We start from the raw sequence: 25,188 nt of genomic DNA, 5'->3' as shown, positions 1-25,188 counted from the left end.
TACTGAGGAAATAAACTACTCTGCTGTGGTCATATACTGTTTGGGTATGTTCACACACATCTGATATGTTCAGATTTTCTATCCAGGTTTATGGGCAGAAAATCTCCATTGTATTACACTAGCTGCAAAGTGAATGAGAGATAAAGACAGGGGCGGACTGGGAACTTAAAGTGTCCCTGGAAAAAAATTAAAAGTGTCCCCATGTTGTAGGCAGGTCCAAATTGGCAGAAAGCGAGACAATAGAACAGCAATACTATGCAGAACGATATACCACCCCAGCAGAACCAAATACCACAGTGCAGCACAAAATACCACTCCAGCAGAACCAAATACCACAGTGCAGCACAAAATACTGCCGTCCGCAGTATAAAACTATCATCATCCTGAGGATGGCAATACTGTTGAATTCAGGTGGGCACCTACAGCCTCTTTATGTACCTGGCTGGTGGCTAAGAGGAAGGCTTGGGTGGCCCTCTGGGCATCGGCCCATTGAGAAATTTCCCTATAGTGTCTATGGCCAGTCCGCCCTTGGCTAAAGCTGGCAATATACATTAGTCTTTTGTTGGATGAAACCGTCGAGACCTGCGAGTTCGGCCGCATGTGGGTGGGGAGCTTCCGAGTCTGTACTGACAGATAATGTCAGGGGAGACAAGGATTGGGCGAAAATATTAATTTTGCTTGATCCTTTTGTTGTCCAGGAAGATAAGCCGGCGCCACAAGTGTCTGGCAGCTGATATCTCGCTCTCCCAATAGAATAGACATACACTTTCGGCTGAGATGAACGTTTGTGTATGCAGAAGCCGGGAGGGAGTCAGACGCCAGTTATTGAATATGTATGGGCAGCTCAAATGCACACAGCAGGGAAGTTTATGCATATTTTCCACACAGATTTTTGAGGATTTTGCTACATTTTCGAAACAAAATCCGCATGTGATTTTGCAGCTGATTTGCCCCAGATCTGCACTGAAAATTCACACAAACAAAATCCGCACCACAGGTCGATTTCCGCATGGAAAAAAAAAAAGCTATGTACATGAGATCTGAAAAATCTAATGAACTTTGCTAGTACTGTATTACACTGCAGATTTTCCTTGCAAAAAATGTGTGTAATCCGCTCAAGTGCATATACCCTTAGAATTCTCAGCCAATCGTAATGGAATTTTTTTTTAAATTTAAACTATGGAAAAATTGAAGAAATCAGGAGTTCAGTTTCATAGTACCTGTAGATGTAATTGTTCATGTGCCCTTTGTTCCAGCTGCTTAAGAGGAGAAATACTGGGCGACTACAGTATATTATCCGTGGATAATGTCAAGCTTTTATGTCAGATTGCTACTTCATCCATACCAAAGAGGGACACTTATGTTTCACTGTGTGTTTTTCCTGCATATTTATACACTTCAATAGTTTTCTTTTACACAATAGGGCAAAAATTATATGAATATAGAAATTTCTAAAAATCCAAATTGCATCAAATAAAGAAATGGTATAGAAGGTAGACTCTAATATTTAAATAGGAACCGGACAAACACTTTCTGGATCAATGTTGTAGACGTTATTTCTGTTTTTCACTGACGCGTGCTGTCCGCACCCGTATCTATTGATTTAATTGTGTCTCTTCACGTTTAAGTATTTTTTTTTTCTACTGACGTGGGTCAGTAAAAAAAAAATCACAGAGATATGCACTGCTTTGACCTGTAATGCGGACCAAGACTTCTATGGATATGGGAAAATTATGGACACAACACGGATGGCGTCCGTGTTGCATCCATTTTTCACTGAAGACTGATAGGAGATTCTTTGGAAACTAATTTTCAGCTGAGCAACGTCCGTGAATTATGGACAACACACAGACCTACCACTAATCCTTCACAGATGAAACCCGGACGCTTTTTTTCAGGGACGTGACCCTGACACAGAAACGTGGACGAGGCCTTAGGGAGCAAAGAATGACAAATGAACTTGGGTCAAAAGTAGGCACTGTCCCTCCATAAGGGGGAAATTTGAGAGATCTGAGTGTGTTGGAATAAAGCAAGCATCCTAAAGTTTAAGCCTTGTAAAGTATTCATGTAGGACTGTGGTCTGCCATTTACAGCAGCCTGCATTCTGCCTATGATGCTGCAGGATAATTGGAAATATATTAGGGATTAATAGGTGTCATAAAGTGGGGGGAGGGGAGGAACACCAGAATGACAACAGAAGGAAAATGACCAGAAACTAGGCCTCCCGGCTAGGGAAAGGAAGAGGTCACCACCTAGGAAACCCTAAACCTAGCCCTGACTCCTGTCAGTAAGAATAGACCCTGAAGGTGGGAATATTCATATACAGGAAATATAGGCCCTAGAAACCCTGGAAATCCCTAGGAGTAGTGACTGGGTCTGAGACCACTGGTTCCTTCCCAGATGAACGAACCAGCATCTCCCTGAGGCCTAGTAAACAACGAGCAAATGAGAACAACAAAATACAAAGGGAAGTACACTTATCTTCAATAAAGAATGGCTGAGCAGGAACACAGATGAGGACAACACACCGGCTCTTCTAAATCCAGGCACTGGCGGATCCAGGGGGGGAGGGCAACGGGGAAATTCCCCCCCCCCCCCCGAGCTGGTGGCACGGCCCTGCTCTGAAGTGGGGGGCGGCGGCAGCGGGGCACAGGGAGATGAGCGCTTCCATTGTGGAAGCGCTCATCTCCATAGTTTTCTGTATCGCCGTCCTCAGGACAGCGATACAAATGGCTGTGCTGTGGAGGGGCAGGGGAGGGAGAGGCATGTCCTTCCCCTTCCTCTGATAGGCTGCAGGGACTAATAGCCACACCTGGGGATAGAAGGTGTGGCAAGCACCAGAAACCACACAGACGTCATTTGATCCAAATGGAAAACATGTCAGATCAAACCACGTGTTAGCAGTCTCACCGATCTCCTGCCACCTGTCGCGGGAACGTCCGTGACAGTACCCCCCCCTTCCTGGGCCGTCTTTAACGTGGGGCAAAAGGGGCAGCTGCCCCGGGCCGAGTTGCTCCTGGGGGGCCCAAGGCAACTGCCTCTTGAGCCCCGCTGGCCACTGGAGGACACCATACTTTATTAACTAAGTAGCAGGACATGTAGGGCATACATGGGGGATGTCCCTGCACTTACTATTATTTCTGGGCGCTGCTCCGTTGCGCCGCTGTGGCCCCCGTTACATTCTCCTGCGCTGTATGCTAAGTAACAGCATCGGAACACCAGGCAGCTTTTCTCTGTTGGCGTTCCTTCTTCTGCAGAGCAGAACGTCACAGCCAGGGAGAAAAAAAAAACTTACCTTCTCGCTACAGCCAGGGAGAAGGAACGCCCAGGGAGAAAAGCTGATGTCTCCTCCCTGGTGTTCCGATGCTGTTACTTAGCATACAGCGCGGGAGAATGTAACAGGGGCCACAACGACGCAACAGAGCGGCGCCCGTAAATAATAGTAAGTATAGGGACATCCCCCATGTGTGCCCTACATGTCCTGCTACTTAGTTAATAAAGTATGGACCCAATAATGCAGCAGCGGCACTTGTGTTCTCCATCTTTCCCAGGGTCCAATCAATGTTAAAGACGGCCCTGCCCACTTCTATGGGTGACCTCCGGACACCCAGGACCGACCTTATCTGGGTGAGACCTGTGAAATGCTTTCACTTTCAACGACTGGCATTCACGTCAGATGCCGGTACCCACATCCTTTCCTCTGGTCCATAACCCTTCCAGTGAACAAGATACTGAAGAGATCTACAGAGAACTTGAGAGTCAATTATCTTGGCAATCTGAAATTCCAAACTACCGTCCACCATGACAAGAGCGGGTGGCAAGGAAGACGGCTCCAAAGGTTTAACATATCTCTTCAACAAAGATTTATGAAACACATTATGAATTTTCATGGCCTAAGGGAGTTCAAGACAAAAAGCTACAGGATTAATAATAGCAGTGATCTTATATGGACCAATAAATCTTGGACCCAACTTCCAATAAGGCACCTTCAACTTAATGTTTCTTGTGGACAGCCACACAGAATCACCCACTCTTAGATCCGGATCATTCATACGTTTCCTGTCAGCTGCGCGTTTATACTTGTTTCCCAAATTCATCAGGTTATCTTGAAATTTCCGCCATATAGATGACAATGATGATGACAAACATCCCTCCTCAGGGATACCAGAAGTATCTGAACCAGAAAATGTGCCAAACTGCGGGTGAAACCCATATGCCCCAAAACATGGCGACTTCCCAATGGATTCCTGTCTACGATTATTTATGGCAAACTCTGCCAAAGACAAAAACGAAGACCACTCCTCCTGGTTCTCAAAGACAAAACATCTCAAGTAAGTCTCCAGACTCTGATTAGTGCGCTCGGTCTGTCCGTTCGACTGAGGATGAAAAGCCGAAGAAAAGGACAGTTTTACCCCCAGTCGAGTACAGAACGCTTTCCAGAATCTGGAAACAAACTGAGTCCCACGATCCGGGACCACGTTAGAGGGAATTCCATGGAGTTTCACAATGTTGTTAACAAACATTTTTGCAAGTGTTTTATCATTAGGTAGGCCCGGCAACGCTATAAAGTGCACCATTCTACTAAAGCGATCAACTACCACCAGAAGAACTGTCTATCACACCTGTACACAGGTGTTAGAAGTTCTGAAAGACTGGCTGCACATGAGTGATCTGACAGCCTCTTTTGGTTTCACTTTGTCTGTGTGTTGCTGGTTTGTCCACACCTCATGTTCAGGTGTGGATCATGTGACCTTTACCTCCCCCTATTTAGTCTGACTTTACCCATCACTCCTTGCTCTGGATAGCTTAATTTAGTTTTAGAAGAGCTGGAGTGTGGTTCTTGTTAAAGTTCTGTTCATCCATCATCCTCAGAAGTTAATTGTTCCGCTTGTTGTGTTTTGTATCCCCCCCCCCCCCCCCCCCCGGGGTTGTTTACTAGACCTCAGCAAGATGCTAGTTCCTTCACCAGGGAAGGAACGGGTTGTCTCTGCCCTATCATTACCTTTAGGGCATCCGAGGGTCACCAGAGATTTCTAGGTTTCTGTGTATGAGCATCTCTACCATCGAGAGGTGCCCATACGGTTAGGAGTTAGGGCCAGGAGCAGGGTTTTATAGGTGGTGACCATTTTCCTTCCCTAGTGGTGAGGCCTAGTGTCTTTCCCCTTTCTTATTGTTTTCTTTTGGTGTTCTCCCCTACTACATACGTGAGACTGTCTTTCCTGAAGAATTTGGTAGATCAGTGATAAAATCCATGGATAAGTGAGTCCATGGTCTGGACAGGATGGGCAACGGAAGTAGAGATCCGGAAGGCCGAGTATGTGTTACCTTAGCACGTGCACAGGTACTACAGGCTGACACATAGTCCTTAACACACTTGCGCAACCCCGGCCACCAGAATCTACGAGAGATGAGGTCAGCAGTGGATCTGCTCCCAGGGTGTCCCGTAAGAACCATACAGTGATGTTCCTCAAACACCATGTGACGCAATTCCGATGGCACAAACAGTTTCCCAGAGGGACAAGAGTCTGGTGCATCTTCCTTGGCCTCTAATACCTTCACCTCTAGGTCAGGGAAAAGAGCAGATATCGCCACCCCTTCCGACAGTATAGGACTCAGATTTTCAAAATCACCACCTCCAGGAAAACTACGTGACAAGACATTCTTGACGTTCTTAACCCCAGGACGATAGGTGACAGTGAAATTGAATCTGGTGTAAAACAAAGACCATCTGGCCTGCCTCGGGTTCAGTCGTTTAGCCGACTGCAGGTAAGCCATGTTTTTGTGATCTGTGAACACCATGATCGGATAAATCGTCCCTTCCAACCAATAACGCCATTCCTCAAAAGCCAACTTAATGGCCAGTAACTCTCTGTTCCCCACATAATAGTTTCTCTCCGCGGAAGAGAGTTTTTTAGAGAAAAAGGCACATAGACGCTATTTACCAGGTGACTGGCCCTGCGACAAAACTGCTCCTACCCCCACCTCGGACGCGTCCACTTCCACAATGAAAGGTTGTGATACATAGAGATGGCCTTGCGATTTGCCTGGCGGTCGTCTTGCGGCGAACTTTGCTCGTTCGCGGATCGCCGAACATATGGCGATATTCGCACGCGCCATATTTTTTTGCATAGCGCCTAACTTTGACTTATCACATATCCATCAGGTGAGACAGAACAGCCAATTGGGACGTTTCAGCACATGGACACACCCCCAACCCTATAACAGAACCCGATCTGGCAGCCATTTTACATTATGTGTTTTGCCCAGGGCCGTCTTTGCAGCAGGGCAAAAGGGGCAGCTGCCCCGGGCCCATTTGCTCCTGGGGGCCCAAGGGAGCTCCGTTTCCCGACTCCCATTCACTAGTCCAGGGGCGTCGCTAGGTTAAAACATTCGGGGCCTGGGCCCCTGATGTTTTGTCCCAGGCCCCGAATGTCCTGCCTGCCTGCTAGATACAACTGTATTGCCGTACACAGAACGGCAATACAATTGAATCTAATACACTGGGAAGAGGTGAAGGACCTGTGGTGACATCACAGGTCATGTGATCAGCAAAACAGGCTGTGATAGGATGACCTGGATGATGTCACCATCATGTGACCAGTGCAGGATTGGACGAGTGAAGAAGGAGAAGGAGCCTAATGGTGATGTCTGTACATAAGAAAAGGTAAGTTAAGGGAGAGGCAGAGCAATGCTGGGAGTTGTAGTTATTTAACTAGGATGTATGTTAGGGCTGAAGTGAGGGATATTATTGACATGGAACTGCATGTTGAAAGTGGATGGTGGGGGGGAGTGATGTTATTTACATGGGACTGTATGTTGAAAGTGGATGGTGGGGGGAAATGATGTTTATGTACATGGGACTTTATGTTTAGGCTACGTTCACACTTGCGTTTGGGGATCCGCTTGTGAGGTCCGTTTTAAGGCTCTCACAAGCAGCCCCAAATGCATCAGTTTAACCCCAATGCATTCTGAATGGATGCGGATCCATTCAGAATGCATTCGTTCGGCTCCGTACGGCCCCCCGTTCCGTTTTGGAGGCGGACCCCAAAATGCTGCAAGCAGCGTTTTTGTGTCCGCATGGCCTTGCGGAGCCAAACGGATCTGTCCTGACTTACAATGTAAGTAAATGGGGACGGATCCCTTTGCATTGACACAAAATGGTGCAATTGTAAACGGATCCGTCCCCCATTGACTTTCAATGTAAGTCAGGACGGATCCGTATTGGGACTTAGAAATTCAAATCTAATACAAACGAATCGGTCCTGAACGGATGCATTTGTTTGTATTATCGGTGCGGATCCGTCCTGTACAAGTACAGGACAGATCCGCACGAACGCAAGTGTGAAAGTAGCCTTAGGGGGTGATGTTTACATGGGATTGTGCGTTGGAGGCGGCTGGGGAGGAGGTGATGTTATTTACATGGGACTGTATGGTGGAGGGAGGATTATAACTGCAGGGGGCACTGCAGATCCAGGGGACATTATAGGTGGTCTTATTACTACTGAGGGCTCTATAGGAGGGTCTTATAGATCCGCCTTATTTCTACTAAGTGCACTATGGGGGCCTTATTACTACTGAGGGGTCTGTAGGGAGCTTTATTACCACTGGGGGAACAATAGGGGGCCTTATTTCTACTGGGGACTCTGTGAGGGTATTATTAATATGGGAGGGCTCTTCTAATAATGGGGGCATTGTTGAGGAGCATTATCACGGTTGGGGCAGTGTTACTAATGAGGGCATTCTAGAAGGGAATTACTATTGGTGGGACTATGAGGAGCACTATTACTATGGGGGGCAGTAATGTTTCTTCAGGATAGTATTTGGGGGTATTGGGGGGGGGCAGGGACGTAACTAAAGGCTCATGGGCCCCGGTGCAAGAGTTCAGCTTGGGCCCCCCTTCCCTCAGTGCTTTGTGTGTCTTATGTGGCACAAGGGTCTTTGGGCCCCTTCATGCTCCTGCTACCTCTGCACCCCCTATAGCTACACCCCTGGGGGGGGGGGGGGAACATCAAGCAGCAGGATAACACTGTGGGGACTCCAGTTGGGGGATAATGATAGAATGTGAGGAAGCTAAGATGTCTGTGTGTCACACTCTGCAGAGACGAGGCGGCTGAGAGAAGTTGTCCAGACCGAGTGGAGAAGATGATGAGAGAGAAGATCTACAGAGAAGATGATGACAGAGGGGAGACGTCACCTGGAGGCCCTGGACGTGACAGGTAAGTGCTGCTGTATAGCAAGTACAGCAAAGTGCGGGGGGGGGGGGGGCAGGATCCAGGGGGCCCAAGTAAATTCTTGCCCAGGGTCCAATCAATATTAAAGACGGCCCTGGTTTTGCCAGTATAGGGAGAGGTTGCATTTTGTAGCAGGGACAGTTAGGGACACCAAACGCTAGCTCAGTGTTTCCCAACCAGTGTGCCTCCAGCTGTTGCAAAACTACAACTCCCAGCATGCCCGGACAGCCTTTGGCTGTGCGGGCATGCTGGGAGGTGTAGTTTTGCAACAGCTGGAGGCACACTGGATGGGAAACACTGCGCTAGCTAATAGGGCCACAAAAGTCCTTTTAAGGACTGGTATAGGTGTACTATCGATAGGTGTGATATAAAGGGGTGTGATATACTTATAATATACTTTCTAACATAGAAATTATATTATAGTGTATTTGTATTGTGCAGCAGTTGTGTGTGGTTCTGCGATACCACAGCTAGATAGAGGGACAAACTGCTTGAGGGCTGCGATATACCTTCTTCCACAAAATCCTGATTGAGGGATGCTATATACCTTTTTCCGCCAAATACTGATTGGGGGGTGCTATATACCAGTTTCCGACAAATACTGATTGAGGGATGCTATATACCTGTTTCCGCCAAATACTGATTGAGGGGTGCCATATACCTTCTTCCACTAAATACTGATTGAGGGGTGCTATATACCTGTTTCCGCCAAATACTGATTGAGGGGTGCCATATACCTTCTTCCACTAAATACTGATTGAGGGATGCCATATACCTGTTTCCGCCAAATACTGGTTGAGGGGTGCTATATACCTGTTTCCGTCAAATACTGAATGAGGGGTGCCATATACCTTCTTCCACAAAATACTGATTGAGGGGTGCTATAGCTATATACCTTCTTCCACCAAATACTGATTGAGGGCTGCGATACACCTGCTTCCAAAAAATAATGATTGAGGGGTGCCATATACCTGTTTCCACCAAATACTGATTGAGGGCTGCGATACACCTGCTTCCACAAAATACTGATTGAGGGGTGCTATATACCTGTTTCCGCCAAATACTGATTGAGGGGTGCCATATACCTTCTTCCACTAAATACTGATTAAGTGATGCTATTGCTATACACCTTCTTCCACTAAATACTGATTGAGGGATGCCATATACCTGTTTCCGCCAAATACTGGTTGAGGGGTGCTATATACCTGTTTCCGTCAAATACTGAATGAGGGGTGCCATATACCTTCTTCCACAAAATACTGATTGAGGGGTGCTATTGCTATATACCTTCTTCCACCAAATACTGATTGAGGGCTGCGATACACCTGCTTCCAAAAAATAATGATTGAGGGGTGCCATATACCTGTTTCCACCAAATACTGATTGAGGGCTGCGATACACCTGCTTCCACAAAATACTGATTGAGGGGTGCTACATACCTGTTTCCGCCAAATACTGATTGAGGGCTGCGATACACCTGCTTCCACAAAATACTGATTGAGGGGTGCCATATACCTGTTTCCGACAAATACTGATTGAGGGGTGCAATATACCTGTTTCCGTCAAATACTGATTGAGGGGTGCCATATACCTTCTTCCACAAAATACTGATTGAGGGGTGCTATTGCTATATACCTTCTTCCACCAACTACTGATTGAGGGCTTCGATACACCTGCTTCCACAAAATACTGATTGAGGGATGCCATATACCTGTTTCCGCGAAATAGTGATTGAGGGGTGCCATATACCTGTTTCCACCAAATACTGATTGAGGGGTGCTATATATACCAGTTTACACCAAATACTGATTGAGGGGTGCTATTGCTATATACCTTCTTCCACCAAATACTGATTGAGGGCTGCAATACACCTGCTTCCAAAAAATAATGATTAAGGGGTGCCATATACCTGTTTCCACCAAATACTGATTAAGGGGTGCTATATACCTGTGTCCGCCAAATACTGATTGAGGGGTGCCATATAGAGTACAGACCAAAAGTTTGGACACACCTTCTCATTCAAAGAGTTTTCTTTATTTTCATGACTATGAAAATTGTAGATTCACACTGAAGGCATCAAAACTATGAATTAACACATGTGGAATTATATACATAACAAACAAGTGTGAAACAACTGAAAATATGTCATATTCTAGGTTCTTCAAAGTAGCCACCTTTTGCTTTGATTACTGCTTTGCACACTCTTGGCATTCTCTTGATGAGCTTCAAGAGGTAGTCCCCTGAAATGGTTTTCACTTCACAGGTGTGCCCTGTCAGGTTTATTAAGTGGGATTTCTTGCCTTATAAATGGGGTTGGGACAATCAGTTGCGTTGAGGAGAAGTCAGGTGGATAAACAGCTGATAGTCCTACTGAATAGACTGTTAGAATTTGTATTATGGCAAGAAAAAAGCTTTACTTTAAGAAATGAAGGTCAGTCAGTCAGCTGAAAAATTGGGAAAACTTTAAAAGTAAGGGCTATTTGACCATGAAGGAGAGTGATGGGGTGCTGCGCCAGATGACCTGGCCTCCACAGTAACTGGACCTGAACCCAATCGAGATGGTTTGGGGTGAGCTGGACCGCAGAGGGAAGGCAAAAGGGCCAACAAGTGCTAAGCATCTCTGGGAACTCCTTCAAGACTGTTGGAAGACCATTTCAGGTGACTACCTTTTGAAGCTCATCAAGAGAATGCCAAGAGTGTGCAAAGCAGTAATCAAAGCAAAAGGTGGCTACTTTGAAGAACCTAGAATACGACATATTTTCAGTTGTTTCACACTTGTTTGTTATGTATATAATTCCACATGTGTTAATTCATAGTTTTGATGCCTTCATAGTCATGAAAATAAAGAAAACTCTTTGAATGAGAAGGTGTGTCCAAACTTTTGGCCTGTACTGTACCTTCTTCCACAAAATACTGATTAAGGGGTGCTGTTGCTATATACCAGGGGTACTCAACTAGTTTTATTAAATGTCCACATACCTGGGTCTGCAGTCAGGTGAAGGTCCGAGCTGAACGCCAACAGTAAAGATGCCATGCGATCATGTGATACATGCGCGTGGGGCGCTCTGACGTTATAGTGGAGCGCCCCGGGTAAGTCCCAGAATTAGTAATGGCCACATTAGTGCCCCAGTAAGAATAATGTCCCTATTAGTGCCCCCAGTAAGAGTATTGCCCCCATTAGTGCCCCCCTTCTCTGCTTTTGCAAAAAAAATAATAATAATTAGCATTCACCTGGCTGCGGTGAACATTCGCTGCTGACTGCAAGCTCAGGACCGGTGCTCCAACGTGATGACGTCTTGTAGGTCCTGTCTTGAGCTTCTAGTCAGCAGGGAGTGCTCTCCACAGCGTGAGCAAATGGAGGTGGAGGTACCGTAATATATATATTTTTTTACTAGCACAAGTAGCGGTGGAGGTAAAGGCTGTACTAATGGGCGTTCCATGATGGAAGCGCTCATTAGTAAGGGTACTTTCACACTTGCAGCAGGACGGATCTGACAGGCTGCTCACCCTGTCAGATCCATCTTGCCACTACTTCGCCGTGCCGCTGCTCTGTGCCCATCGATTATAATGGGGATGGGGGCAGAGTTACGGCGCAGCACGGTGAGAGGCCGCCAGACTAAAAGTACTACATGTCCGACTTTTTCGTCTGGCGGCCTCACGCCGTGCACTGCCATGCTGCACCGTAGCTCCACTCCCGCTATAGTCAATGGGGAGTGGCAGTCCGGCGAAATAGCGGCAGGACGGATCTGACAGGGTGAACAGCCTGTCGGATCCGTCCTGCCGCAAGTGTGAAAGGAGCCTAACAGTCCTTACAGGAAAATTCTGGCACCGGCAAGGGAACTAAAGTACCAGCCTTGCTGGTGAACTACTGGCCGGGTGGCAACCGAAGCCACAGAACAGACATATGATAGTTTTGTTCCGCATCCAATTCCCATTATTGGGGGATTGGATGCGGCCCCTTAATTACAATGGGGCCACAAGAGATGCAGACAGCACACTGTGTGCTGTCTGCATCTTTTTCCGCTCCATTGAAACTAAGGGGTCTGCATCCAATGCCCCAATAATGGGAATTGGATGCGGAACAAAACTATCATGGTTTGATGGGGCTTAATCACTTTATTTAATCAGGTTACCTAAAGAAGATGGCCCAGGAGAGATGGGAACACGACACTGACTGGAGTCCTTTCCTGCAGTCAGTGACTTGTTCCCGCCTCTCTGTAGCCCTCTCCACGCCCCCCTTCCTCCCCAAATGTGACATTTATTTCATTGGTGGCAGTGGTGATGTCCCTCCCCTCTCCAGCAGCTTGAAGCTCCCTTACGTGCTGTCGCTGCTGCAGGGGAGGAGGGACCTGCAGTGCTCCAGCCTAAAAAAAATACCTAGTAGCCATTGGCTCCTGAACTGAAAAATTTAGGAGCCAAATTAAATTTTTAGTCGCCAAATCGAAACTGAATCAAAATTTTGGTATCGTGACAACGCTACGCCGATCAGATCGGCGTAGGGTTGTTTTGAAACCAAAATTTTGATTCGCTTTCGTCACCATAAAAAAGTATTACGATACTCAATTATCGCGCAAAAAAAAAAACACCAAAAAAAGCTGCGTGCATTTCGCATTTTATGAAACATTCGGCCCATAATAGAACAGTCCTATGCTATTTTTTGGGGTGACAAGGTGACTAAAAAATGGCGAATGCTCACTGCATAGGAGATATTTTTGAATAATTTAATAGTTTGGACAGCGCTATGTAATATGTTTATTTATTTATTTATTGTTTATATATTTTATATGTAAAATTGGGAAAGGGGGGATTTAAACTTAATATTTTAGGGTACTTTCACACTAGCGTTTTTCTTTTCCGGTACTGAGTTCCGTCACAGGGGCTCTATACTGGAAAAGAACTGATCAGACATATCCCCATGCATTCTGAATGGAGAGTAATCCGTTCAGGATGTCTTCAGTTCAGTCATTTTGACTGATCAGGCAAAAGATAAAACCGCAGCATGCTACGGTTTTATCTCCGGCGGAAAAAAAATTAAGATTTGCCTGAATGCCGGATCCAGCATTTTTCCCCATAGGAATGTATTAGTGCCAGATCCGGCATTTAAAATACCGGAATGCACCCGCACTAAATCCGGACCCATTCACTTCTATGGGGCTGTGCACATGAGCGGTGATTTTCACACATCACTTGTGCGTTGCGTGAAAATCGCAGCATGCTCTGTTGTGCGTTTTTCACGCAACGCAGGCCCCATAGAAGTTAATGGGGCTGTGTGAAAATAGCAAGCAAGTGTGGATGCGGTGCGATTTTCACGCATGGTTCCTAGGATGAAATTCTATTCACTGTATTATTTTCCCTTATAACATGGTTATAAGGGAAAATAATAGCATTCTGAATACAGAATGCATAGTAGAAGGTCAATATAATAAACATTGGTGGCGCAGTGCGCCCCTCCAACACCCCAGTATAATAAACATTGGTGGCGCAGTGCGCCCCCCCATCACCCCAATATAATAAACATTGGTGGCGCAGTGCGCCCCCCCATCACCCCAGTATAATAAACATTGGTGGCGCAGTGCGCCCCCCCATCACCCCAATATAATAAACATTGGTGGCGCAGTGCGCCCCCCTCAAAATAATAAACATTGGTGGCGCAGTGCGCCCCCCCATCACCCCAGTAAAATAAACATTGGTGGCGCAGTGCGCCCCCCTCAATATAATAAACATTGGTGGCGCAGTGTGCCCCCCCCATCACCCCAGTATAATAAACATTGGTGGCGCAGTGCGCCCCCCCTCAATATAATAAACATTGGTGGCGCAGTGTGCCCCCCCAATATAATAAACATTGGTGGCGCAGTGCGCCGCCCCTCAAAATAACAAACATTGGTGGCGCAGTGCGCCCCCCCATCACCCCAGTATAATAAACATTGGTGGCGCAGTGCGCCCCCCTCAATATAATAAACATTGGTGGCGCAGTGTGCCCCCCCCATCACCCCAGTATAATAAACATTGGTGGCGCAGTGCGCCCCCCCTCAATATAATAAACATTGGTGGCGCAGTGTGCCCCCCCAATATAATAAACATTGGTGGCGCAGTGCGCCGCCCCTCAAAATAACAAACATTGGTGGCGCAGTGCGCCCCCCCATCACCCCAGTATAATAAACATTGGTGGCGCAGTGCGCCCCCCTCAATATAATAAACATTTGTGGCGCAGTGTGCCCCCCCGATATAATAAACATTGGTGGCGCAGTGCGCCCCCCCTCAAAATAATAAACATTGGTGGCGCAGTGCGCCCCCCCATCACCCCAGTATAATAAACATTGGTGGCGCAGTGCGCCCCCCCTCAATATAATAAACATTGGTGGCGCAGTGTGCCCCCCCCCAATATAATAAACATTGGTGGCGCAGTGGGCAGTGCCAATGAGGGTTAAAAAATAAAAAAAAAATTTACTCACCTCCTCCAGTTGAACGCGTAGCTGCCGGTCTCCTGTTCTTACTTCTTTCTTCAGGACCTGTGGTGACATTACTGTGCTCATCACATGATCCATCACCATGGTAATGGGCCATGTGATGAGCTCAGTGACGTCGCCACAGGTCCTGAAGAAAGAAGTAAGAACAGGAGACCGGCAGCTATGCGATCAAGTGGAGGAGGTGAGTTAATTTTCTTTTATTATTTTTAACCCTCATTGGCACTTCCCACTGAGCCACCAATGTTTATTATACTGAGGAGGGGGGGGCACTGTGCCACCAACGTTTCTTATACAAATACAGGAGGCGGGTGCTGGAATCAAATAGCCGGCACCCGACCTTTGTGACAGGGGGCTGCGATCAGCTACAATTAACCCCTCAGGTACCGCACCTGAAGGGTTAACTCAACTGCAGCTGATCGCAGCTCCCTGTCACAGAGGTCGGGTGCCGGCTATTTGATTCCAGCACCCGCCTCCTGTATTTGTATTACAGGTCAGTTTTCTTCATTGGTGGCGCAGTGGCCACAGCCCCTCCCCTCCTCCTCCATTCCTCTTCTTATTGGCAGCGGCGGGGGCAGCAGCACAGGGGGGAGGGAGAGACTCCTCCTGCGCTGCTGAGAACTATCATCTCCTGTGCCCGCCGCTGTATTGAGCAGAGCTGCCAGAGTGTGCAGGAGGAGGAGCGCTACATGTGGAGGAAGCCCTGTCTCACTGCGCTGTGGGTCAGGCGGAAGTGCGCCGGTAAGCTCCTCCTCCTGCACGGTACAGTGTGCAGGAGAGGAGGAGCGCTCTGAAGGATGGCCGGGGTCCGGTAAACTGGCGGCCGCGGTCCGTATTTGGACCGCGGTCCGCCAGTTGAGTACCCCTGCTATATACCTTCTTCCACCAAATACTGATTGAGGGCTGCGATACACCTGCTTCCACAAAATATTGATTGAGGGGTGCTATATACCTGTTTCTGCCAAATACTGATTGAGGGATGCTATATACCTTTTTCCACCAAATACTGATTGAGGGCTGCAATATACAGTTGCAAGAAAAAGTATGCGAACCCTTGGAATGATATGGATTTCTGCACAAATTGGTCATAAAATGTGATCTGATCTTCATCTAAGTCACAACAATAGACAATCACAGTCTGCTTAAACTAATAACACACAAAGAAATAATTGTTACCTTGTTTTATTGAACACACCATGTAAACATTCACAGTGCAGGTGGAAAAAGTATGTGAACCCCTAGACTAATGACATCTCCAAGAGCTAATTGGAGTGAGGTGTCAGCCAACTGGAGTCCAATCAATGAGATGAGATTGGAGATGTTGGTTACAGCTGCCCTGCCCTATAAAAAACACACACCAGTTCTGTGTTTGCTTTTCACAAGAAGCATTGCCTGATATGAATGATGCCTCGCACAAAAGAGCTCTCAGAAGACCTACGATTAAGAATTGTTGACTTGCATAAAGCTGAAAAGGGTTATAAAAGTATCTCCAAAAGCCTTGCTGTTCATCAGTCCTCGGTAAGACAAATTGTCTATAAATGGAGAAAGTTCAGCACTGCTGCTACTCTCCCTAAGAGTGGCCGTCCTGTAAAGATGACTGCAAGAGCACAGCGCAGACTGCTCAATGAGGTGAAGAAGAATCCTAGAGTTTCAGCTAATGACTTACAAAAGTTTCTGGCATATGCTAACATCCCTGTTAGCGAATCTACGATACGTAAAACACTAAACAAGAATGGATTTAATGGGAGGATACCACAGAGGAAGCCACTGCTGTCCAAAAAAAACATTGCTGCGCGTTTACAGTTTGCACAAGAGAACCTGGATGTTTCACAGCAGTACTGGCAAAATATTCTGTGGACAGATGAAACCAAAGTTGAGTTGCTTGGAAGAAACACACAACACTATGTGTGGAGAAAAAGAGGCACAGCAAACCAACATCAAAACCTCATCCCAACGGTGAAGAATGGTGGTGGAGGCATCATGGTTTGGGGCTGCTTTGCTGCGTCAGGGCCTGGACGGATTGCTATCATAGAAGGAAAAATGAATTCCCAAGTTTATCAAGACATTTTGCAGGAGAACTTAAGGCCATCTGTCCACCAGCTGAAGCTCAATAGAAGATGGGTGTTGCAACAGGACAATGACCCAAAGCATAGAAGTAAATAAACAACAGAATGGCTTAAACAGAAGAAAATACGTCCTGACCTCAACCCGATTGAGATGCTATGGCATGACCTCAAGAAAGCGATTCACACCAGACATCCCAAGAATATTGCTGAACTGAAACAGTTCTGTAAAGAGCAATGGTCAAGAATTGCTCCTGGCCGTTGTGCACGTCTGATCTGCAACTACAGGAAACGTTTGGTTGAGGTTATTGCTGCCAAAGGAGGTTCAACCAGTTATTAAATCCAAGGGTTCAGATACTTTTTCCACCTGCACTGTGAATGTTTACATGGTGTGTTCAATAAAAACATGGTAACATTTAATTATTTGTGTGTTATTAGTTTAAGCAGACTGTGATTGTCTATTGTTGTGACTTAGATGAAAATCAGATCACATTTTATGACCAATTTGTGCAGAAATCCATATCATTCCAAAGTGTTCACATACTTTTTCTTGCAACTGTACCTTCTTCCACAAATACAGCTCTTCTCTATGGACTTAGGCAGAGGGTCATTTAAAAACTTAAAGGCAGAGAAAGAGGCAGACCGTTCCGCAGGGATGGTAGGGGTCAGGCAGGTGCACCAGGCCGGAGCCTAAGTGGCAAGTTGGAGAAGGTGCGTGCGATAACTTCAAAGCACGCTCCAGAGTTGGTTGAATGGCTCACTCAGCCTACCGCTTCTGCACCCTCACTCTCTGCTGTGTGCACCCCCAAAGACACAACCACTATCACCACCATAGCCCCTCCACTCGAGTCAGAGGAATTATTTTCCCATCCATTCCCAGACCTTTCCGATGCGCAACCTTTCTTGGCATCGGATGAGGAAGAGGAGGTAGCAACGGCTGCCACCCAGCGGACTGATGACAGTACCCAGATCAGCCCAAGGACGGTGGTCCCCGCTGTTGTTGCCTACTCAGAGATCTCTTCTGTCAGTGGTGGTGAAGGTGACGATGATGACGTGTCAATGGACGTCACATGGGTGCCCACAAGAGAGGAAGAGGAGGGGAGTTCAGAGGGAGATACGGAGCAGCAGATAGGGAGCAGAAGGAGGAGAAGCAGGCAGAACTCGCAGTGCACAGGAGGCGAAAAGCAGACTGCAAATGTATCTAGAGCGAGCCATCCACCATGCACGGTCACATCTTGCGCTCCCAGGATGCTGGCACATGGCTCAGCAGTGTAGGCTTTTTTTAACGTGTCAGCTGCTGACAATAGTGTTGTCATCTGCAGCCTGTGCTGTCAACGCATAAGTCGCGTTAAACCCAACACTAACCTAGGGACGACCGCCTTAAGAAGGCACCTGACCTCCCATCGCCGAGCCCAGTGGGAGCAACGCCATCAGAACCCACAAAGCCACACTCCCGGCACTCCACGTCCTGCCTCTTCTCCTTCTCCTCTCTCCTCCCATGTGTCCTCCACTCCACCTTCCACCGTGCCGTCGTCACGTTCATCTGGCACAAGGCAGGCTGCTGTGGCCCAAATATTCAAGCGTAAAAAAATGCTGACGCCGGACAATCCTCTTGCCTAATGGCTGACCGCTGGCTTGTCGGAACTGCTAGTCCGCCAACTACTGCCATATAAATTGGTGGACTCTGAGGCCTTTAGAAAATTTGTGGCCATTGGCACACCGCAATGGAAGGTCCCCGGAAGGAAATATTTCTCCCAGAAGGGCATCCCTGAACTATATGGCCATGTTCAGCGGCAAGTGAATGTATCTCTGGCACACAGTGTTGGTGCCAAGATACATCTGACCACAGACACGTGGTCTAGCAAACACGGGCAGGGAAGGTACATAACTTTTTCTGCCCACTGGGTGAACCTTCTGACGGTCGTCAAGCATGTAACCCATGGCACCCGTGTGGATTTGGTGTTACCGACACGGATTGCATGCAAGCCTGCCTCTTCTTCTCCTCCTCCTACTCCATTCTCCGTCTCCTCCTCGGCTGACTCCTCCTGTTTTACTGCTACAGACTCTTCCGCTGCACCCCCCAAGCTCCCCAGAACCTATTCGACGTGCCAGGTGAGACGTTGCCATGCTGTGCTGCGGCTGTTATGCCTGGAAGCCAAGAGCCACACCGGTCCTGCACTCCTTTCAGCTCTGCGGTCACAGGCCAATCAGTGGCTAACCCCGCTCAATTTGACAGTTGGAAAAGTGGTGTGCGACAACGGTGCCAATCTGCTGAGCGTGCTGGAACAGGGCAAAATGACACACGTGCCGTGCATGGCACACGTCCTGAACTTAGTCGTGCAGCGATTCGTTGCCAAATACCCCGGGGTCCAGGACATTGTACCTTACGCCTTCTTTCTGGAATGTGCATTGTGTCGTGTCATTGATCAAGCCATCGAGGAGCAGGAGCTGGAAGATGAAGAAGTCGCAATGCTGAATAAATTCCCAGGGGGGGCTACTTCATCTGAGACAAGTCAGCAGGAGTCTGAAGAGGAATCAGAGGCTGATGGTGGCTGGGGGAGGAGGAGAAGGAGCAAGAAGAGCAGGCTTTAAACTTTTCGGGGATCCCTGGTGTTGTCCGTGGCTGGGGGGAGGAGACCGAGGACGACATTCTCCTGGGCGATGAGCAGGAGCCAGGGCGCTCCACCGCTTTCAATTTAGTGCAAATTGGGGGCCTTCATGCTCCAGTGTTTGAAGAGGGACCCCCGTATAAAAAGGATAAAGGTCAAGGACCTGTACTGGGTGGCAACGTACTTAGACCCCCGGTACAAACACAAAATGGCTGACATGTTACCAGCATCACAGAGGGCTGTCAGAATGCAGCATTTCTAGGCCTTGCTGCGAGAGATGCTGCATTCTGCTGTTGCGGGCACTGGTAGAGGAATTTCTACCCACAGCGAAACAGGTGCGGGTACCAATCCTACCGCGCCTGCAAAAAGAAGGCATTTTGAAGATGTGTTGGTCACTTTGGATATGAGATCATTCTTGCAGCCAATCCATCGCCAGCCGCCCTCCGGATACAGCCTCAGGAACGCCTAGACCGACAGGTGTCCGACTACATCGGGTTAACGGCCGATGTGGACGCTCTGAGGAGCGAGGAACCCCTTTACTACTGGGTGTGCAGGCTTGACCTGTGGCCAGAGCTGGCACAATTTACAATGGAATGCTTGGCTTGCCCCTCGTCGAGTGTCTTGTCCGAAAGGACGTTCAGAGCAGCAGGGGGGATCGTGACCGATAAGCGCACTCGCCTAGCTCACGACAGTGTGGACTACCTCACCTTTTTTTAAATGAATGAGGCATGGATCTCGGAGGAATTCAACACCTGTGATGACCACGTGTAATTTAATTTCCTCATGCCAGCCCACACATATCCGCCACCACACAGAACAAAAATTGGTCCTTGCCTTATGTATAAACAGCGGCATAAAAGGCCGTTTATGTTAGTGACCGTCTAATGTACCTCCAGCCACAGAATCCAAAGTTCTTTGCTGTCAGGTGAATGCCTATTTTGCTTCATTTTTGGGGCCTGTACTGGCCGACAGTTATTTTTTTTTTATCTCTAGCCACATAATAACACCCCTGTCTCACTCCTCTGCCTCTCATTATGGTGGCGTATTAACCGCATTCACCATAAGGACCATCTAATGTCACAGGGTCATGTGACTGTGCCCCCCACCCTGTACTGTGCCCCTCACCCCTTACTGTGCCCCCTTTTACACTGCGTTGTGCCTACTTACCACACCCTGTGCAGTGCCCTTAGTCATTTCCTGTACTGTGCCCTCTTATACCGTTTTATCCGGTCACGGTAGGGCAGTGTTATCCGGTCACTGTACAGAGGTGTTATCCGGTCAATGTATGGTGGTGGTATCCAATAACTGGATGCCCATAACTGTATCCCTTTCCCTGCCCACGCCATCCTTTTTTAAGACCTGGCATGAGCGGGAAAAATATGTAGATTGCGGTGCTAAGGACCTTTGCGCCACAATCTGTGACAGAAATACGCCTAACATAGACGTATTTCTATATAATAAATTACCACCTAATTGTATTATTATTCAGGGGTAGGGCTAATATCTTTATATTATATAGATTCTAGTGTATTATACTGAATTTCCCAGTAGAAAATGATCCTTGAGAAAATCAGTCCTCATCCCTGACCACCAGGACCAGGTAGCGCTCTGTCAGTACATGACGGCCTCCCCTCCCCGCCACGCAGCTCCGTTGTGTACTGGTGCTTATTCTGACACTAGGGCTGGGTTCACATCCTATTTTTGCCATCCATTTAATGCATCCCAAAAATGTATGCGTTAACAGATGCCTCCGACTGATGCCGTACAGTGGTGTCTGTTCACCATACAGTTCCATTGTAGAAAAAAAAATTACGTTAACATATGCATTTTTTTAAGGGACTCTGCAGGATACAAAAACATGGAGTGCTGCACATTTGTATACATCAAACCGATAGGAAATAAAAAATTTCTAGGCTCCAGCAGGGCACATTTTTGAGAGTTTCCCTTTAAGACACATAAAAATGGCCCCTGATTAAAATACATATTTTTTGTGGGAATTTTTGCCAATGATCCCCCTCTGGTATGTCACTGTCCATGTTGTGGGACTATTTGTACACTCATAGTTTGTATTTGGTGGCTGCAAATATGACCCGAAGGTTTTTCAGGTTCGCCTGCTATTAAAGTCAATGGGCACGATGCGAACGCGCGGTTCGCAAACATTTGATTGCGAACGCGCATTCTCGAATTCTCACGGCTGATGTTCATCCATCACTAGTGATACATCCGGCTGCACCAATATAGGGGCAGAAGAGAAGCACTCCTTAATCGCAGAAAAGGCTTGCAACGCCGAATCAGACCACACTCAAACATCTGTCCCTTTCTTAGTCATGTCAGTTAAGGGTTTTACTATTACTATATCGAATAGTTCTGAATAAATATTTGGTAATAGTTGGTGAACCCCAAAAAACACATAAGAGCCTTCAGATTTTCGGGTCGATCCCAGTCCAATATAGGACGGACTTTCTCTGTATCCATTCGAAAACCTGAAGATGACAGCAGGTAGCCCAAAAACTGCACCTCGTGTACAGAAAAACCATACTTCTCTAATTTTGCGTACAATTTATTATCTCTTAGGATCTGTAACACCTGTCTAACGTGATCCTGATGTATCTCCATGTCTGGAGAATAAATTAGAGTGTCATCCAATCGCACGACTACAAACCTCCCCACAAGGTGATGAAAAAAGTCATTCACAAAATGCTGGAAAACCGCAGGAGCATTGGTCAACCCAAAAGGCATGACCAGGTTTTCAAAGTGCCATCAGGAGTAATAAAAGCCGTCTTCCATTCTTCCCCTTCCTTGATCCTAACCAGATTATATGCCCCCCTTAAGTCCAACTTGGAGAACACCTTGGCACCAACAATCTGGTAAACAAATCGGGAATCAATGGAAGAGGGTAAGGCTCACGAACAGTAATCCGATTGAGTTCATGGAAATCCAGACATGGCCGAAAACCTCCGTCCTTTTTTTTTTTAACAAAAAAGAACCCTGCTGCCACAGGAGATTTGGAAGGTCTTATGTGTCCTTTAGCCAAACTCTCGGCAATATACTCTCTCATGGCCAGTCTTTCAGGTCCAGAAAGGTTATACAATCTAGATGGTTATACAATCCAACAGCATGTGATCTCTGCATCTGCGAGACGGCAGTGCGGTGGTCAGCTACCTCCAAAGATAGCCCTTGCAGCTGACCTGCCAGTGCAGCAATAGGATCCATGGCTGCACACAAACAAAAAAATGACGGTTTTGGTGGTTTATAATGTCACGCTTCTGTGTGGGAGCGAAACACCACACCGAGCATAGGAGAGAAGGGGGGAACAGGGAATTAGGCCTGAGAACTAGGGAAGGAAAATGGACACCTCCTAGTGAAAACCCTAACCAAAATCCTGACTGACTACCAGTATGAACAGACCCCAAAGGTAGGCGAGTTCATACGCAGGAATACCTAGAGTCCTATCAAGCCCTATAGGACCCTGTTACTAATGGCAGGGACGAGACTACCTGTTCCTCCAAATGGAAGGGTTAACAGGAGTCTCCTTCAGGCCTAAAACAAACAATAGGGAAATGCAACACACAGAACCCAAACAAAATACAAAAGGGAAAGGAAAGACTTAACTTGAAAGGCGCAATGGAAGCACCAGGATCTCAGCCGAGATCCAACCACAAGCTATCCAAAGGTCCAAACAGAAGCTATAAACCGCACAGCAGTGTGGGAGTAGCAACTATAAATGGCGAAGGTTAAATGACCCTAACAGCCACACCTGGGGAAAGAAGGTGTGGCAAGCACTAGAAACAACACAGACGTCATTTGATCTAAACAGAAAACATGTCAGATCAAACCACGTGTTGCCAGTCTCACCAATCTCCTGCCACCTGTCGCGGGAACGTCCGTGACAATCTCCTAGAGGAACCAAGTATCATACAAGTGGAAACCCAACCTGAGCAGCAGAAGTTGGTGGACAGTTGGACTGCCCACATACACATTAGTTTGGCTGATCCCGCTGAAATTGTTGGGATTTGCAGACATTTATCTAATGTGTACTCTTGGCTTAAGTAATGAAAGCAGAAGAGAGGTGATCACTTCTAGTTATGGAAAGATGGGCCCTGATTTATCAAGCCTGCACTCCAGAATTCTGGCTTCAAAAAGTCGCAAAATGGGGCTACTTGCACAAACATTGTGCGCCTTTTTGCTTTTTTACACCACTCACTCCCTTTTTGCATTATAGGTGGGAAAGTGACAGTGGTCGGCTATGTTAATGAGTTTCAGATTTATCACTGAGACTTTTGAATCTGAGGTTGGAGTAGGAAAACCGGAGGAGCTTTTCCAGACAAGTGTTATGCATAAGTATAAGACAAATATATCAAACATGCAACATTGGATAAATGTGGCATAAAGTACTCCACCATAGAATCAAACAAACCTGACTTCAAATATTACCCTCAATATATCCTCCCTCCCCCACATACAAAAAGTATTTTGATCCCTAGAGTAATACATTTGCAAATTGTTGTACAGATTTCAGACCAGGTCAGTCTGGAGACACCACAGATTATATGTTTTTGATGTAAAGGTAGCTTAATCTGAAGTCAGACTTGACTTTATATCAGCTCTTAGTCTATTATGGTCTGTATACAATCCTGTACAGCAATCTCCAGAGCAATTTTGTAGGATTGTGAGGCTGTTAGAAACCTAAGACTGCAGCAATACAGTATGAAATCATTTGGAGGTGAGTATGGTTGTGTAATCATCCATAAATATTTAGCAGGTTGTGAAAGCATGGTGAGTAAAGGCAGGCACAAAGGTAAAAACTAACCTCCCCCCATCAGACGAATGATCATATAGTTATGCAATATTAACATTTCCCTGTTAACACCAGACTACAATAAACAAGGTCATTCAATCCCAAATTCTTCATCTAATTCAGTTTAATGCTTTCATAGTGTTGATAACAAGTAACCAATAATGCAAAAACAAAGGTTGCCATAAATCAAGATCGGATCAGCAAAATTATCTTTTTTTTTTTTTTTTCATTCTTTAGCAATCTATATAGATGTTGACGTAATGAACTGTATATTTATGACCTGGAGAAGCAAATCTCAAATACGAAACTTACCCAACAGGGACCCAATGAAAATGATAACTTGGACGCTTGTGGTAAAATGTCTGTAGCTCAGCCCATCACTGTTGCTGCGGTTGCTCCACAGGACTTGTGAATGAGATACATTTCTGATTTCGAAGGCTCCAGCCTGGAAGAAGCCGATCTCGCTTGTATTTCTGAAAATCAGGCTGCCATTATAACCCATGGCCATTCTTCTGTCGGCTACTGCATTTGCTGCACTTGCTCTCCTCTAGCTGTTGGTCCAAGGATCAAGGGTCTGAAGCCCACAGCTCTGTAGGTTCCCTGGCTCTGTGCGCCCATCTCACAATAATTACCTGACATGTCCACATAGGATGCATTTTGTCTTTAGCCTGTCTGGCTCTTGACATGGCAAGGAGAACACAAGCCTCTTTCTCTGCTCTTCACCCCCAGCAAACATCTCCAATGCAAGATCATGTCAGACGCCTGTGAAAAAGGAGGGGGGTGGAAAGAGCTGACCCTGAATCTCATTGCTTCTCTGGCCCCTCTCTGTAAGTCTTTAACACGAGCTCTCCGCCTCTCTTCTTCTTACAGTCTCTGATAAGGAGCGGAAAAAGAGAAAAGGCAGAATCAGTCACAGAGAATCCTTGATGAAACCTCTCTTTCCACCTAGACGAGCGTGATCACATGAGCAGGCACACACAATATGCAGACTGCCTACATCTAGGTCCAATTCATGGGGATATC

The 25,188-nt window shown here is 46.8% G+C and overlaps 1 protein-coding gene across 1 annotated transcript in view; it reads right to left on the bottom strand.

Annotated features, from left to right (window-relative positions):
* Positions 1 to 24,667, bottom strand: part of GPR176 (G protein-coupled receptor 176) — an 88,194-nt gene extending 63,527 nt beyond the window's left edge. The window contains exon 1 of the mRNA XM_040411754.1: positions 24,478 to 24,667. Coding sequence (XP_040267688.1) covers positions 24,478 to 24,667 — 190 coding nt within the window. The remainder of the gene's footprint in view (positions 1 to 24,477) is intronic.
* Positions 24,668 to 25,188: the final 521 nt, after the last annotated feature.

This window comes from Bufo bufo, chromosome 11 (genome assembly GCF_905171765.1).
Source record: "Bufo bufo chromosome 11, aBufBuf1.1, whole genome shotgun sequence".
NCBI classification, from domain to species: Eukaryota; Metazoa; Chordata; class Amphibia; order Anura; family Bufonidae; genus Bufo; species Bufo bufo.
Note: the sequence above shows the minus strand (reverse complement) of the source record. Positions and strands in the feature narration are given on the sequence as shown.